The sequence below is a fragment of the Bubalus bubalis genome, chromosome 3 (genome assembly GCF_019923935.1).
Source record: "Bubalus bubalis isolate 160015118507 breed Murrah chromosome 3, NDDB_SH_1, whole genome shotgun sequence".
Lineage (NCBI taxonomy): Eukaryota > Metazoa > Chordata > Mammalia > Artiodactyla > Bovidae > Bubalus > Bubalus bubalis.
Genome location: NC_059159.1, coordinates 39,447,195 through 39,464,861, shown reverse-complemented (window position 1 = coordinate 39,464,861; position 17,667 = coordinate 39,447,195). Strand labels below are relative to the sequence as shown.

Here is a 17,667-nt window from a genome sequence, read left to right as displayed (position 1 = left end):
CCTGGGCTTCCATAGTTGCACACATGGGTTCAACAGTCGTTGCTCCCAGGCTCTAGAGCACAGGCTCAGTAGTTGTGGTGCATGGGCTTAGTTGCTCTGCCATATGTGGAATCTTCCCAGATCATGGATGGAAGCTGTGTCTCCTGCATTGGTGAGCCAATGCCTTGCCACTGAGCCACCAGGGACGCCCTCGTAACTATTTTAAAGGGCACAATTCAATGGCATTAAATACATTCGCATTGCTGTGCAGCATCACCACTGACCATTTCTAGAATTCTTTTCATCTTCTAAAGTTGAAAAGCTGTGCCCATGAAAACTAACTCCCCATCCTTCCCTTTCCAACCCCAGACCTTGCCAACTATCATTCTACTTTCGGTCTTTATAAATGTAACTACTCTAGGTACTTCATGGAAGTAAATTCATACAGTATTGTTCTCTGCGATTTGTTTATTTCACTTAGCATAATATCTTCAAAGGTCACCCATGTTGTAGCATGTGTCAGAATTTCCTTCCTTTTTAAGGCTGAATAATATTTCATCTTATGTGAAGACCACGTTTTGTTTATCCATTAATACACTCATGAATACTTGGGTTGCTTTCACTCATTTGTCATTGTGAATAATCTTCTGTGAATATAGATATTCAAATCAGGCATATATATATTTTTAAATCAGTTTGATATTTGCCTTTTAACTTTGCTTGCTATACTTTTGTGATGTGCTAAGGTTAAATATTTTTATTTTAGTCAAATCCATTACTCTCTTTCCATAAGACTTCTGCCATTGATGCCAAGCTTTAAAAAGTCCATCCCTATTTTAATATGACAACAATTACCTATGTATTTTTCGAGTCCTTTTTATATATTTATACATTTACATTTATAATTCATCTGAAATATACTTTGTGATATGAAATAGAAGCCTTTTTTTCTCCCTGTAAATGGTTAATTGTCACATCACCATATCTTTCACTAATTTGAAATACACATATTACACATACACACATCTGGGGATGTTTTTAGACCTTCTATTCTGTTTCCTTGGCTTCTTTGTTAATTATGTTGGGGAAACTTAAAGAAAGGATATTCAAAGGCAATTGCTAGCCTCCTGCTAGACACTATACTTAAGGGCAAAGGCGAGCTGCCAGTCTTGTCTGTTATTCCTTCTCTGTTTCCTTTTACATGTTGTTTAGGTTTTTCATGCCTTGTTGCTTCCTGTCAGTTCTTTAGTTGAGACCTACTGGAAAGCTCAGATAAGGATTCTCAGGATTTATGTGATCTTGATTTTTGGGGAGGATGCCTATGGATATGGTCACAGATGTCAGTAGCATTTGGATTCCCCTGGAAACTTGTGCCAAGCTCCTGAGTAGGGGCTCCCAGTCCCTATTGCGAAGATAAGCTTCCAGAGCTCTACATCCAGAGCCAGATCTTCTCCTCTCTGCATAAGTTTCCCTCCTGCAAAGGATGTGGACTGTCCTGACATGAGAGGCAGGTGGATGGCACTCTGCTGCGTGCAGTCTCTATAAACACGTCTAACACTCAGCTCCTTCAAACCAGGCTCCCGTGATGCTGTGGGCCAGGCTGGTCTCTGCTCAACTCAAATTAACGTTCTGGGGTGAAAGCAGCTTGAAGGCCTGGGTGGAGATGATCCTAGGGTTTGGCAATGTTCTGCGCCAATGCCATAATATTTTACTGTGAGTACTGTGCTCAGACGTTTCAGTCCTATCCGACTCTTTGTGACCCCATGGAACTATAGGCCGCGGCTCCTCTGTCCATGAAATTTTCCAGGCAAGAATACTAGAATGGATTGCCATTTCCTCCTCCAAGGGATCTTCCAGACCCAGGGATGAAACTGAAGTCTCCTGCCTCTTTTTTTATTGGCAGTCAGCTTCTTTACCTCTGAACCACCTGGGAAGCCAATGACTGTCGTCTTAAAGTAGTTCAATAATCTGTAAGGCGCATCAGTTTTTATTTAAGCCATTTATAGTAGTTTATTTTGGGGCATAACTTTCTGGGTAGGTGGAACAGGTGTCGTAAGGAAGTGAAACAGTGGGATTAAGTGAATTCCCTCGAGTCACTCAGCAAGTCAGGTAGAATTTGGAAAACCTGACTCCTCGCCCAGTGCTCCAAAGCGAGTCGGCTCCGCTGCGCCTCTGGGCAGGCTGGGCGTGGGTGAAGGCAGTGAGGGGACCGGCTGCGGTCTCGCGGCCGCGGAGAGGAGCGCGGTGACCCAGCCCGGACCTACTCCAGGGGCGTGGCCGGCGGCCGTCCGGGGGGAGATGCGCGCGGCCGGACGCACCGCCCGGGCTCCGGCGGAGTCGCCTCGCTCCCGCCCCGCCCGCCGGACCCGCGCTGCGGAGCGCGCCCTCGGCACTGGCCTGCGGCAGCCGGAGCTGCTTCCACGGTGCGGCCGGTGGCGGGTGGGGAGCGGGCGGCGGCCGGGAAGCATGGCGGGTCGCCGGGCGCCGGGGGAGAAGCGCTGGCAGCTGGTGCGCTGGTGAGTGGGCAGCCGGGGGGCGCGGAGCCTGGTGCGGGCGCAAACCCGCGTGCTGAGGCAGGGCGGAGCGCGGGGAGGAGCGGGGTCGCTGGCTCGAAGTTTCTTCTCGAGAGAAGGCGGCGGGGCCGGGTTGAACTAGAGGCGCCGGGCTGCCTGGTCATTTCAGTCCCGCGACCCGAGCCTGGTCTTCGCGGTTCTCCAGAGCGATCGTCGCCCGGACTCCGGCCCCTGCCCCCGACGTTAGGCTTTGGGAGGACCTCGGTCTTCGTTAGCTCTCTTTGTGCAGAGGGACTCCCCTTCCTACCCTCAAACCTTCTGCTGCTCTGGGTCGGGCCACGGACTGGACCCCGAAGGGGTCCAACCTACAATTCTCATCTCGCCTGTTCAAGGAGATGCCTCAGTTCACCTACATGAGGACTCGCGGCGGTGGGCACCTTGGGGATGGGGTGTTTGAGAAAGGAGAGCCTAGGAGGTGAGGGAAGAGGTCCCCGGGTAGCTGGGTCGTTGCCCCTACCCCCACCGCAGTCCTGTCCAGGCTGGGAAATCAGAGCCTGCGGTGTCAGGTTGCCAGACTGCAGGCCAAGAAGGTTTCAGACGCATCACGAAGGAGTCACCTGGGTTGGGCCCAAGTCCCGGTTGTCCGAATGTTCAGGGCTGTTTCAATCAGGGATCTGACCTCTGCTTGGCGGGACTTAGAATGCAGGGCAGCCTGTTCAGCCCATCCCTGTCCTGGAAGGATTTTAAGAATGTCTGACTGGGACCCCTCCTCATCTCAAATCCTCCATCCACACCAGGGCCAGGGGCATCTTTGAAGAAAAATTCCAGGACACTGCTTGCCAGGTACATTCTGTAGCCTGAATACAAAGAATAACAATAGTATCCTTAATAATTGCAACCTGGCTTCCAGAGTCCTTCCTGCTGGCTCTGCCATAATCAGGCATTGATTCAGTTACTCTTTACAGCCATACTCAGAGGAAGGTATTGTTGTTGTTCAGACTCTAGGTTGTGTTTGACTCTTTACGACCCCGTGGACTGCAGGACGCCAGGTTCTTCTGTCCTTCACTATCTCCCAGAGTTTGCTCAGATTCATGTCCATTGAATCAGTGATGCTATCTAACCATCTCATCTTCTGCTGCCCCCTTCTCCTCCTGCCTTCAATCTTTCCCACCATCAGGGTCTTTCCCAATGAGTCACATCAGGTGGCCAAAGCATTGGAGCTTCAGCTTCAGCATCAGTCCTTCCAATGAATATTCAGGGTTGATTTCCTTTAGGAGGGTATTGGTACCCACCCCCACCCCCCCCTACAGATGAGGAAACTGGGGCTCAGAGAAAGAAGGTAGTTAATTAAGGTCACCCAGCAAGCAAGTGACAGAGTCAGGGTTTGAACTCAGGATTTCCCCAGGGGCTTAACTCCTCCTCTTCCTTTTTTAAAAAAAAAAAATTTATTTATTTGTCTGTGTCTTAGTTGCAACAGGCAAGATCTTTTCATTGTGGCGTGTGGACCCTCTAGATGCAGTGCAAAGACTCAGTAGTTGCTCACTGGCTAAGTTGACCCTCAGGATGTGGGATCTTTGTTCCCCAGCCAGGGATGGAACCCATGTCCCCTGCATTGCAAGGCAGATTCTTAACCATTGGACCACCAGAGAAGTCCCTCCTCCTCCTTTTTGCTTCTTAATTCCTGAACGTTGGGCCTGGCCGCTATTCCAAGTTCACATTGTCAAAAAAAATCTCAGCATGTCAGAGCAAGAGGGGTCAGTGGGTTTCCAGCCTGCTCAGTCCATCCTGCACTTCAAGAGTTCCAAAAATCAAAGTCCAAATAATCAAAATTGTCCTTTAGCAGTGGAGTTACTCTTCAGATGAAACCCCAATACATAAATCAGATAAAAGTAGAGTTAGTGCCCTCTCCCTGGAGAGGAGGTGCCGCCCTAGGACCCCAGGGCCTTCCAGGTCAGTTTGTGGGGTTTGATTCCTTCCTCCCTCCATGGAGGAGGAAACAGGAAGAGTCTTAAAGGGGCAGAGCTTGGATTCCTGCTCTGACTCTCTCTGCCCTGATGTGTGGCTGGGTTGGATCTTGGGTTGAACCTGATGAAGCATAGATCGTTATTAGTACCCTAATTAAGTTTTGGATCACCTTTCACTCCTGGGTAAAAAAGCCCATGGCGTTGAGAAGGTCCTGAAGTCATGACTTGAGTGGTCAGACTGCCTGGCAGGGAGCACTCTTGAGGACAAGACACCTTCTGAATTCCATGGCATGCTCCCAACATGATCAGCCTTGACCTCTGCTTCCTAGATTTCAGACTGAGTCAGTTTTCTCAACTAAAATTGGCTTAAGAGTAAAAGGGAATATTGGCTCCCTTTTAAGAGTATTGGCTTACAGATCTGAAAACATAAGAACTTTCCATGTTTCAGACAAAACTGGATTCAAGTGCTCAAGTAATGTCACCAAATAACATTCTACCCTCTCTGTCCTTTCTCTTTCCTCTGTCCCCTCTTTATTCCCTTGTGGAAATAAGGTGGCTCTTAGGAGTTGCAGGCAACCCTCCTGATGAGCAAAACCCTCCTGGAAAAAGAGCTTCTCTTTCTCAGTGGTTCTAGCAAAAGTTTCAGAATGTCATTTCATTGACCTAGTTTGGGTCACATGGCCATCCTTCAGCCAATCACTGTGGACTGGGGGATGGACTGCTTAGATTGGCCAGGCTGGGTCATGTGCTCACCCTGGAATCTGGGGGCTGGAGTTAGTTCCACCCAAACCACAAAATTTTGAGTGGGAAGGAGGGTGGGGAATATTCTTTGGGCAACAAATATGTCTGACGTTTACTTACTCTTTTAGAACAGCTCTTGCTTTGAAGGTTCCTCCTCCAAATTCTCCATAAAGTACCAAAAACTAAGTTAGGATTTGGTTGGGTTCATCAGATCAAGTTATTAAACATGTAAGACTTTTTGGCATTCCTCTTACTGTCTGAGGGCCTGTTGCCCAGTTTCTGATGGTGGGGCTTTGGATCTGGGGGAAGGACCCAACAGAGGCTACAGGCTAGGGTTATGTGAGTACTTGAAAAACAGTGCAGAATGCTCTGGCAACATACTTTTGACTGACTGTAAAGTATTCCATTCACAGTTGAACCATAATTTCTTTCTGTAGCCTCTATTGATGGCCTTTCAAGGAATTCTGAATATTTTGATATTGCAAACATCACTGCAGGGAACCTATACCCATGCAAACATGTGGAAAGATAATGGTTGGATGTATTCTCCAAAGTGAAATCACAGAGTAAAAGGACGTGTATGTTGTGCCATGCCAACTTGATCACCAAAGAAACTGCACCATTTTATGGGCTTCCCTGTGGCTCAGATGGTAAAGAATCTGCCTGTAATGCAGGAGACCAGGGTTTGATCCCTTGGTTGGGAAGATCTGCTGGAAAAGAAAATGGCAACCCAACTCCAGTATTCTTGCCTGGAGAATTCCATGGACAGGGGAGCCTGGTGGGGTACAGTCTGTGGGGTTGCAGAGAGTTGGATATGATTGAGTGACTAACACACACACACATATTATCTCCAGTGATATGTGAGTTGCACATTCCCCACAATTTTGCTCATACTGAGAATTATTAATCACAAACTTAAACCTTGGCTCATGTTGCTGGTGAAAAATGGTTTTTCATTGTTTTAATTTTCGTTTCTTATAGAAGTTGATTTTTTAATGTTTATTGGTCATTTGTGTTTCTACTTTTGTAAACTACTCATTTAATTTCCTTTGTCTTTTCCCCCCTTGTTGATTTGCTTATTATATATATATTTTCACAATGATCTGCAAAAGCTCTTCATCGTGGAGATTAATATTTTTTTTAGTAAATTTTGTATTTTATAACAGCTTTGCATGTGTGCATATGTAGTTGCTCAGTTGCATCCAGCTGTTTGTGACCCTTTGGACTGTGGCCCGCCAGTCTCCTCAGTCCTTGGGATTCTCCAGGGAAGAATGCTGGAATGGGTTTTCATGCCCTCCTCCAGGGCATCTTCCCGACTCAGGGATTGAACCCAAGTCTCCTGTGTCTCCTGTATTGCAGGTGGATTCTTTACCTGCTGAGCCAACAGGGAAGCCCTTAAAACAGCTTTAGATTTCCAAAAATTGAGACGATAGTACAGTGTTCCCATATATCCCACACCCAGTTTTCCATATCATTAGCTTCTTACACTAGTATGGTACATCTCTTGCAAAAATGAACCAATATTGATATGTTATTATTGACTAAGCCCCATAAATTATTCAGATTTCTTATGTCCTTTTTCTGTTACAGGGTCCCATCTAGATAGCACATGGCGTTTAGTCATTAATGTAATTACTCCCCTATGCTGTGACAGTTTCTTGGGCTTTTCTTGTTTTTGATGACTTTGACAGTTTTGAGGAGTTGTGGTCCTGTTTTGTAGGATGGTGTCCCTCAACTGGGACGTATCTGATGCTTTTTTCATTATTAGATTGGAATTATGAATTTGGACAAGACGATCACAAGGATAGAGTGTCATTTTCATACATTGTATCAAGGATCCCTACGTCAACATAGCTTATCAAGGGAATTCCCTGACAGTCCAGTGGTTAGAGCTCCATGCTTCCACGGAGGCACAGGTTCAATGCCGGGAGGAGGGGGAACCTAAGATCTTCCGTGCTGCTGGGGTGTGGCAAAAAAAAAAAGCTTGTTGATGTTGACTTTGACCACCTGGCTGAAGTAGTGCTTGTGGGTGTAACTCCCCTCCCCCTCTCCATAGTGTAGTCTTTGAAGGAAGTTACTCTGTGAAGCCCGTATCTAAGCAGAGCAGAGCTGTGGTCCACCTTCCTGGGGGTAGAGTGTTTACATATATTGTTTGGAATTCTTCTGCACGTGAGGTTTGTCTCTTTCCTCTCCATTTATTTAATTGTTCAATCATTAATTTATATCAGTATGCACTATTAGATATTCACTCATTTTAACAGCAGCCTTATTGAAATAGGATTCACGTGTCACACAACTTACCCAAAGTGTAAAATGCAGTGGGACTATATATTCACAGGACTGTGCAACTATCACCATAGTCAATTTTAGAACATTTTCATCATCCCCCAAAGAAATCCCATAACCTTCAGCAGTTCCCCTCCCCCCCAACCCCAGTCTTAAGCAACCACTAATCTTTCTCTCTTTATGGATCTGTCTATTCTGGACATCATTTCATATAAATGGAGTCATACAGCACATGGTCCCTCGTGACTGGCTTCTTTCACTCAGCAAAATGTTTTCAAGGTTCAGGTTTCAGTGCCCGCCTGACCTACCCCAGTGTTCAACTGAAAACATAGGTGTAACCTCTAAAGTGCCTGACTCTTCTCTCTTTTGGTGATGGATTGCATCCTCCACACTGGGGACCTCATATGTGAGCAGTTTCTGCTCCTTCTCTTCTTGTTCCTTTCAATGTCCCTGATCGTGCCCAGGTCTTGACTCCTACTTTCCCAGCGATAATCTGAGAAGCTGGTTCCTGCTAAAGTGTGAATGGCTGTTAATGACTTCCAAGGTTGACCCTCTGCCGTGCTTAATCTCCTGGGTACTGTTCAATAGAGTTTCAGGTATGAGACAGGTTTATGGGGAAGATATCTGGGGATGGATGATGTTCTGTTTTCCTGTAGTCGACGCAGTCAGTGCAGCCAATCCTCCTCCTAAGTTAGTAAATCGGATTCATTAATGGAGATCATCTATGTCAGAGCGGTCTCTGGAAGAATCTTCTCAAGAACATAGTGAGTTGATGACTGTGACTGTTGTGATTTTTTTACGGCAAACTGGCTCAGATGACTGGGGAGCTGGGTGAGAGTGTTACAGGCACTTCAGAGATGATCAGATACAATCTTTGCACTCTAGCAGGGAGACAGACAGGCACATAAATAACTCACGTACGAGCGGGCAGAGAGCAGCGTTGTCATCAAGGTTAAGCAAAGCATCCCCGGAAACTTGGAACCACTTTGGAGGCTCTCTGGGAGGCTGGGGACAGATTTTTAGAGGCAGTGTGGTTTGAGCAGTTGGGCAGGGTGGAGCAAGACACAGATGGAGGGAGGGCAGCTGAGATCTGGGCACCGCCTGAGCTAAAGCTCCAAGGTTAGAAAAGGCAGGGCATCTTTAGAGAAGGACAAACAGATTGAGAATGTAGGGGTGGGAGTTGCGGGGGAAGGCATGTCATGGTGGGAAAGACTGGAGGGGAGCAAAGTGGGGAAGAATTAGACCTCTCAGGTGAGCAGTTTGGAGGACATTTGATATGTGGTGGGAAGCCCCTAACCTTTTTGGCCAGGGGAGGGGGTGACAAGATCTGTGCTGGAAAGTGGGGGCTGGTACGGAGGAGGGAGAGGATGTGTGTCTATGTATGGAGAGAGGACTGGATGCCAGGGGATGAAGGTCCAGAGAAGGCTGCAGCTTCCTGTGTGTATGTGACCTTGGACGAGTTCACTTCCATTCCCCAAGTCTCTTCTTCCTCATCTCTGAAATGGGATCAGCCAGTTCTGAGGGATTTCATGTGAAGCTTGGAGGAGAGCGTGTAGGGAGAGGGTTTATCTGTCATGATTGAAGCAGGTAAAGCCGATGACCGGTGAGGACAGATGAGGATGGGGTGGGGGGTGGGGGGGGAGTAGAGGGGAGGTGATAAGGATGACCATGTGGCAGGAGCTTTCCTTGAATTATCTCATTTAATCCTCTTAACAACCTTTCGAAGTGGGTGGTGTTATTACTCCAATTTTACAGACGAGGGATCTGGGACTTACAGTGGAAAATCTCTCACCTGAAGAAGGGAAGTGGAATCCAGGCTGAGCTGCCTGCAACGAGTGGACGACAGTCCCTTCTGCCCTGCCTTGGGGAGAGGAGAGGAGGGGTGGCTGGAGCAAGGAGGAGGAGCACATTTGGAGGAGCCCGAGAATGGGGAAAGGCATAGACACTCATCATCACAATAGGATGGGATTAATCAGGGAAGGCTTCCTGGAGGAGCCAAGTTATTATTATTTTTTAAGGAGTCGTGTTTTGAACCAGGTTTTATAGGACAGAAGTCATCTTGAGGCAGGAAGCAGAGGAAGGTCACGTCCCACAAAGGAAAGTCATAAAATCATGATCTTCCCTCCTAAACTTGTCCTTGTCCAGCGAGAATGACACTGCAGCCAGATGCCCACACAAACCACAAACTCAGGAAAAACTTTGTTGCCTGTCTCCTGTTCACCGTGTCTGACCCATCCCCAGGTCCAGATGACACTTCTTCCTTCTCTCACTTGAGTCCTGCCATGTCTCTCCGTTCTAGCACTGTCCCCTGTGCAAACTAACATTGTCCCATTGGAACCCCCTGCGAGAACATCTAACCTGGCTGCCCTGCCCTTTTCCTCCAGGACGATCTTCCCGAAATGGCCATCAGATCATATTGAAGAGAGTGAAGGGAGACAGGTGGGGACCAGATGCCCTGGTTTGGGAGACCATAGGAGCAACGGAAGCCCTCTGCCCTCCAGCAACCCGCATTCTGGGAAATCTCCTCCTTCAACAAAGCCAGTGCCTGATCAGGCGGTATCAGAGTGGCTGCACAATTTGTTTTTTATCATAGCACTTAATGCAGTTTGTAATTTCATATACACACACATAATTAAAGATTTGTAATAATGGATCATACCTCTCCTGTATAAAAAGACACATTGTTAAAAAGTTACTCCCTCCCCGCATTCCCCCAGCTTGTCCTTACCCCCACCTAGGTAACTACTTTTTATTAGCTTTGTGTGTCCAGAATTTCTACATGTAAAGATAAACAAATAAAAATTTTTACTTTATTCTTTCCCCTCTTTTAAAACAATGTATCAAAAAGAAAAACAAAAACTCAAAAAAAAGAGATAAAACAATGTATCCTGGAGATCTTTGCATGATAGCACACAGGGAGTGCCCTCAATAAAAACATTCTGTATGGCTGCGCACCGTTATTTATCTCTGCTGATGGGTGCTTGGTCCATTCTTTGTCTTTTGTTATTAGAAACAGTGCCACGGATAACCTTGTGCATGTGCTAGAATCTGTAGATAAATTCTCTGAAGGGGGATCGCTGGATTACAGAGGAACTGCAACTGTGATTTAGACAGACGTTGTCAGGCTGTCCAGCAGAGGGCTTGTAACCAATTGACAATCCCACTGTGTGTGAGGGGGCCGGTTTTCAATGATATATTAGTTCATGTGATTATTGATGGCTTCTCTTCCCACAAAACTGTAGGCTCCAGGATGTCAGGGATTATGACTCTTTTGCTTATTGTCATAGGCGCTCAGTAAATACTGGATTAATGGACGGATTTATGAGTCTATCAGGAGTTGGTGGCCGAAGTGAATGAGATCGCTTTGTATTCACCTTGCCTGGTCCAGCTTCCCTGATCCTTGCTCTGGGCTGAGTGTCGATCCCCAGGGTGACTGGCACTCTGGGGGAGACCCTTGATGTTCTGGAAGATCTAATCCTGACATCTGACTCATGACCCCCACTCCAGAGCATGCTTTCTCCTGCTATGAGCTCAAGAAGTCCAATGTGTCAGTCTTATAAAGGGTTTGGAGAATGGACCCTTGTCTGATGCTTGTGTTCTCTGCCCAGCCTCTGCTCTATGCCTGTGGTGACAGGAGACTTACCCTTTCGGCTGACTCCTTTCAACTTTAGACAACTAACACTTAGAAAGTTTTTCCATCTATTGAGTTGCTCCGTATAGCTGCCTCTTCTTCAGGGAATTTAAATCATGGCTCTTTGGACATAAGACTTTCTGGCTGATGAGCAGGGGTATCTGGGGACAGGTACCCCTCATCTGTCACTTTGTGGCACGGAGGGCCAACTCCCAGAGGACCTCTGCAGGGCCCTGGCTGCCCACCGCCTCACTCTCTCCCGCCTCACCCGCAGGTACGTGCAGGAGGGACGGTTCCGGATTGAGGAGAGGACGCTGACAGCCTTCCAGTGGCTCTACAGCCCCCAGCAGCATCGCATCCTCAGCCGTGCTGACCTGGAGTCTCCCTCCAGGTAAGAGCACCCACTGCCCTTCCTCTCATTCTTCGACCAGGGTCCAGGCCCCTCCAGGTGGTCCTTGTTAGACAGCCAACCCTACACTGGTCCATAAACTCCCAGTGGGAACCATTGCCTTCTGTGGTGGAGAGGCCTTCTAGGGTCCTTGAAAGTTTATCAGCTGTGGTGCTGATCCAGCCTAGAATATTCTGAGTGATTTGAGGCAAGTCACTGCCTCTGCTTTCTCCTCTGTAAAATGGGTATGATCATATTTTCCCTGCCTTCTGTTGGGAAGATCGTGAATCTCAAGTGAAATGGTGCCTTGAGATGAGCTGGTTCCTTTTTTTCTTTTTGAAATTGTTTATTTATTTATGGCCGTGCTAGGTCTTCCCTGCTGCTTTCTCTAGTTGTGTCGAGTGGGGGCTACTCCCTAGTTGCAATATGCGGGCTTTTCATTGCAGTGGTTCCTCTTGTTGCAGAGCACAGGCTGTAGACACACAGGCTTCAGGAGTTGCACCATGTGGGCTCAGTAGTTGTGGCACACAGGCTTAGTTGCTCTGCAGCATGTGGAATCTTCCTGGGTCAGGGATCGAACTTGTGCCCCCTGCATTGGCAAGGCAGATTCTTAACCGCTGGACCACCAGGGAAGCCTGGCTGGTTCCTTTTTAAGAGGAAGAGCATCTGGCAAGTTTGCTGGGCAGTCCCTGCTTTGACCTGGGTAAGAGCCAGCCCTTCCTTGTCTCCTTCCTCTGTCAAGTCAGCTGGGATCCTGAGTCTGGGGGAGGGGCACCCAGATTCCTGCTCCCTGGCCCTCTGGCTCCTTCCTCCACACTGTGGACAGGCAGGACAACTGTTAGCAGTCTTGATGGAGACATGCTGGGAAGCCCAGCTGCTGCCACACCCCTTCCCAAGGCTTCTGCTAGACCTGACCCTGGAGCTTTCGTCCCACTTGTCCCATTAAAACCTCTTTGCACCAGCTTCTAAAGTAGCAGGAACTTTGAAGCCAAGGGGCTTCTGTGGTGGCTCAGATGGTAAAGAATCTGCCTGCAATGCAGAAGACCTGGATTCGATCCCTGGGTTGGGAAGATCTCCTGGAGAAGGAAATGGCAACCCACTCCAGTATTCTTGCTTGGCAAAATCCCATGAACAGAGGAGCCTGGTGGGCTATAGTCCATGGGGTCGCAAAGAGTCAGACACAGCTGAGCGACTAACACTGTCACTTTTGAAGCCAAGAATGAACAGGTCTTTCCTCCCAGGGGTGGCTGAATAAAAGAAGAAAGGAAGTAATGTCATTTGGGGGAACACCCTGGTCTGGCCAGCAAGTAAACAGAGACCATGCTCTTATTGCATCTCCCCAAACTGGCCCCAGGAATAAGGTTCAGCGATGCTAGCAGACCTCACCTCCCCAGACACCTGCTGGGAGTCCTACTTAGCTAAGAGCAGCACGTCTGCTCTCTCTTGTCTCAATGACGATTCCAGAAGGTACCGGAAGCAGTGAGGGGAACAGGAACTCTGGATCCAGTTCTGCTCAAGGAGGAATAATTAACTGAACGATGATATAGAAATGATAGGGTTTCCCAGGTGGCACTAGTGGTAAAGAACCCGACTGCCAATGCAGAGACATAAGAGATGTGGGTTTGATCCCTGGGTTGGGAAGATCTCCTGAAGGAGGGCATGGCAATCCACTCCAGTAATCTTGCCTGGAGAATCCCATGGACAGAGGAGCATGGTGGGCTACAGTCCAAAGAGTGGCACAGAGTTGGACACTACTGAAGCGACTTAGCATGCGTGCACAGAGAAGTGATAGGAACCCTGGGAAAGGCGACTCAGGCCACCTGGGAACTCTTGGTATTCAGGAAAGGGGAGGTTAGACAAATGCTCTAAACTCCAAAGGGCAGACTGCAAACAGCGCAGAGAAGAGACTGAAAAGCCCCTCGAGCCTGAGGCAAGAGTATGAGGAGGGCAGTGTGATCCTGAGCGTAGGTCGTGAATGCGTTCAGAGACAGAGAAGAAGGCTGCCTTGCAAGCACGCTGGTGAGACACAGACGTGAAGGGTGGATTGCAGTTTCAGGCAACCTGCAAAGCCCTATTGCAGGCTGAGCACCATCTGATTGACGGAAAGCAGCTTCTCCCTCACATCCTTTCCTTTCATGAAAACTCCCATGCTACCTGACATTATTTTATTCGCCTATCTGTTCATTGCCCGTGGCTCCCCTGGAATATGAGCTCCATGAGGGCAGGCCCTTTTCCCTCTTGTCCTCGTCTGTATTCTGAGGTCTTGCCTGGAGAATCCCAGGGACGGGGAAGCCTGGTGGGCTGCCGTCTATGGGGTCGCACAGAGTCAGACATGACTGAAGCGATTTAGCAGCAGCAGCAGTAGCCCAGAGAAGGAGCTCATTAAACAGGCACCAGGTGAAGGACAAATGAACATAATGCAGGCTCACAGGTAGGAAGGCCAAAGGGAGGCAAGTTCCAAGACCAGGATGGGTCAGCTACACCCGCCCAAAATACAAGGGAAGAAGAGGAGGCTGAGACCACCTGCCCATGTGGGTGGCTTTAGGCAAAACCTTTTTTGAGCCAAAGAAGAATGCTTTTCAGAGTCACAGGAGCCTAGCTGAGTCCATGGAGGAGGGAAGCAATCATAAGACAGGATGGAGCCTTTCGAAATAACTTGAGCTTTCAAACCTGAGAAGGCTACCTCCCAAGGGACTTGAAGAAGAGGCTGCCATAGCGCTGAGACTAAGCACTCAAAAAACTATTACTCATATCATGAAAGTGGTACTAACTTATTATGTGTATTTATTACATGTCATGTTATAAATGCTTTGCAGGCATACATTGATCTACCCTTCATAACAATGCTATGATCTGGTAGTGTTGTTCTCCCCATTTTTCAGATGACAAAACTGAGGCACAGAGTCAGTGACAGTGCTCACAACCAGTATGCACACTCCCTCTCAGAGAATAGGACATGTGCCCCAAAGTGGGAGATGGTGAAAGTAATTTGTATCTTTACAGAGAGGAAATAAGTTCACAAACCATAAATAAATGAGCTTAGCATCAGTCCTAATCAGGTTTCAGAGTCTGTTATTAAAGAGATGGTTTGGGGGCACTTAGCAAGGAAAGAGATAGGGGACCACTGGCAGCGAGTGAATTCCCTGGGAACCCATCCTGCTGGGGAAAGCGTTATTTGCTTTTCCTATTAGTTTTCCAGACTAGAAGTTAGGTTGGGGGTGATAAAGCAGGAGACAGTGGTTCTGCGTTTCAGCAAGAAATTGTTCTTGTCTTCCCATCAAAGCCTTACAGGTGACACAGAGGAGTGTGGGCTGGGGGCGGGCACGGCTGGGAAGGTTGATGAGTGGGCTGCGCTTGCCGACACTGCTCAGTGCATTCATGAGGGACTTGGTGACGAAGGCTGTAGAGAGCATGCTGGTGATGTTGCTGATGGCAGGAACCTGGGCACCATCCCAATGGACAAGATGGCAGAACTGGACTCGAAGTGTCCTGGAGGCTGGAGTCCAAGTCCAAGTCTAAAAGGTACAGTTTAACAGAAATTAAAGGAGAAGTCTATTTTAAGCCTCCAATTTTGTCTGCACCTGGATAGCAGGCTGAGCGGATCAGCTATCTGAGGGCTTCCAGTTGAAGCTTGGGTATGATTTAAGAAAATGCTCGCACCTTGGGGCTTCAAGAGCTCAGGACAGAGTCCAGAGCTGCAGAGGGAAAGTCCTGGTCTTTTGTCTCAGATGGTTGGTCCCTGGGTTGAGAAGATCCCCTGGAGGAGGCCATGGCTACCCACTCCAGTAGTCTTGCCTGGAGAATTCCATGGACAGAGAGCCTGGAGAGCTACAGTCCATGGGGTTGCAAAGAGTCAGACATGACTGAGCAACTAACACTAATATACCACGGAATGCTCTATCATTTCCTCATTTATTTTGTGGACAGAGATTGAGCACATTTCTCGGCTAATTCCATATTGGATATTACCCTCGAACGGCTGAGCAAGTTGTGTTTTGGGGTGATGGGTCAGGCTGCTGAAAGGACTCAGAGGGTGAGTTGGCAACTCGCTTTCCTTTTGTCTTTCCACCCTGCTCCAGGTCAGGCCCTGGGGTTTTGATGCCTTGTCTTAAGGAAGACAAGAGTCCTGACTCTAAGGGACACATATTCTTGTGGGAGAGACAGTCTGTAAACACACAGATAAGAGAATTTCCTGAGATGATCAGAGTGCTGAACAAACTCAAACAGGGCATCAGATAAAGATGGACCAGCGGGTGGGTGGGAACTCTGGAGGAGAGGGAAGGGCCCACTGGGAAGGAAACATTTGAGCTGAGAGTCCTGCCTGAAGGACACAAGAGGGCAGCCACAGGGAGAAGCTGCTGGCAAAGGGTGTTGAATAAATGCTGGGGAGGGGAAAGAAGATGGGGAGGAGAATCTCAGTGACAAGGCCCTAACTACTTTCTAGATTTTGTGGCCAGAGGAGAGTGAGGCCTTGGCCCACAAATGGACGCGATGCAGATGTCCATGCAATTAAAAGAAGGGCTTTCTAACGTCCAGAGCTGCCTGAGTACAGCGTGGGCTGCGTCCTGAGGGGGTGAGCTTCCCATCACTGAGATGTGCAAGTCATAGTCAGAGGCCACCCCTAGTGGAGGTTAGGGAGCAAGACTCAAGCATTTCAGGGGCCCCACAGGGCACCCTTCCTGCCGTCAGCCCCTTCAAGTTCAGGAGCATCGTTGGTTTGGCCGAAGCTGGGAGGATGTCTGTGCAGCGAATGAAAAAAAGCTCCAGGCTGCCAGGTCCAAGGCAGAGGCAGTTTTAAGGACTCCGGCAGTCCTTGAAACCTCCCACTTCCAAATCCAGAGAGCACTGCACCCCCTCCCCAGTCCCGCCGCACGCAGAGCTGGGGAGAACCCCAGTGTCTTCCCGCAGATCTTTCCCCATTTCCATTCCCCACCCGCCCGGGGCCCCATCCCCCAGGAACTTCTGCGGGCAGGTGGGCTGCCCCCTCCTCCGCTCCCCTGGGTCCCTTGGGCGCGCCTGCCCCGCCCGGCGCCTTTGTTCCGAGGAGCCGCCTCGGGCAGTCCCCTGGCGGCAGCTACGCGAGCATCCCCGGCGCCGCACCCGGGACTCGCCGTACCCACCCCCACCGCCCCCGTGCCCTCTCCGGCCCCGCGTGCCCGCCCCTCCCCATCTCCCTCCCATTCTCCCGCAGCTACGCGGCTGCGGCGCCGGGCGAACCGAGTGGGCATCGCCGGGACCTGGGCGCGGACCCAGGCGGCGGCGTCGCGGGGGGCAGCAGGAGGGCCCTGCCTGGGCCAGGCGCGGGCTTGCGGGCGGCGAGTGCGCGGCTCCGGCGGTGGGGCGCGCCCGCCAGGTGTGCGGGCGGCGGCGGCGGCGGCGGCGGGTCGCGGGAGCCGCTTTGTGCCGCGGCCGGGGTGCGCGCGCGCGCGCCGCGGTGACGGTGCGCGCGGCGGGGCGGGCGGCCGGGGGAGCCCGCCGCCGAGGAGGAGGGGGCTGGCGGCCGGATGGAGACGGGGGACGCCGCCGTGACAGACTGCTGCCGTTCCGTCCACGTCGAGCAGTGAGCCCGCGAGCGCCGGCGTCGCAGAAGGTCAGAGGGGCTGGGGCTGGGTGGCGACCCCGTAGTTAGCGGGGATCAGAACGCGGGTCTTGGGTGGGACTGGACCCAGGGTGGAATTGGGGTGTATGTGGTGAGGGCAAATGCGTGTGTCTGCAGAGAGCTCAGCTCGTGTGGACGTGAGTGAGCTCTGTGCTGCGATTCCACGGAGCAGTTCAGCGTAATGGGTTGTTTGGGAAGTGGGGTGACTGTCCTCAGACACCCTACCGGTGGGGCATGGCGCACACACATGTCTGGGGTGTCTCTGCGGTGAGGGAGACGTCAGCCCAGGCTCTGTCAAAGTCTCTGGCTGGAGAATGACCAAGGTGGGGGTCAGAGCTGGGGTGTTTACAGGTGGTGGTGGTGAAAGGAAAAAGCCAGGACCTCCAGGAAGGACCCTGGAGCTAGGCTGGGTTGGTTTGTTGGTTTTTTTTTTTTTCCTCCTAAAGGACGTAAACCCCACCCCGGCCTCACTCCAACCTGTGCCTGTTGCAGGGAGGGGAGCCAGGACGGTGGGGGCGCTGTCTGAGAGGCCTCTGTGGACCTTTGGAGCAGGGCTGGGCTCCAGC

At 49.9% G+C, this 17,667-nt stretch overlaps 1 protein-coding gene across 2 annotated transcripts in view; it reads left to right on the top strand.

Annotated features, from left to right (window-relative positions):
* Positions 1-2,108: 2,108 nt before the first annotated feature.
* The window catches only part of RAP1GAP2 (RAP1 GTPase activating protein 2), a 219,175-nt gene continuing 203,616 nt past the window's right edge, over positions 2,109-17,667 (top strand). The window contains exons 1-2 of one of the 2 annotated variants that reach the window (XM_045164911.1): positions 2,109-2,495; positions 11,389-11,505. In XM_045164911.1, coding sequence (XP_045020846.1) covers positions 2,278-2,495; positions 11,389-11,505 — 335 coding nt within the window. In that variant the 5' untranslated portion in view covers positions 2,109-2,277. Of the gene's footprint in view, positions 2,496-11,388; positions 11,506-16,931; positions 17,093-17,667 lie in introns of those variants that run through there. The other variant, XM_045164909.1, reaches the window with a different exon arrangement.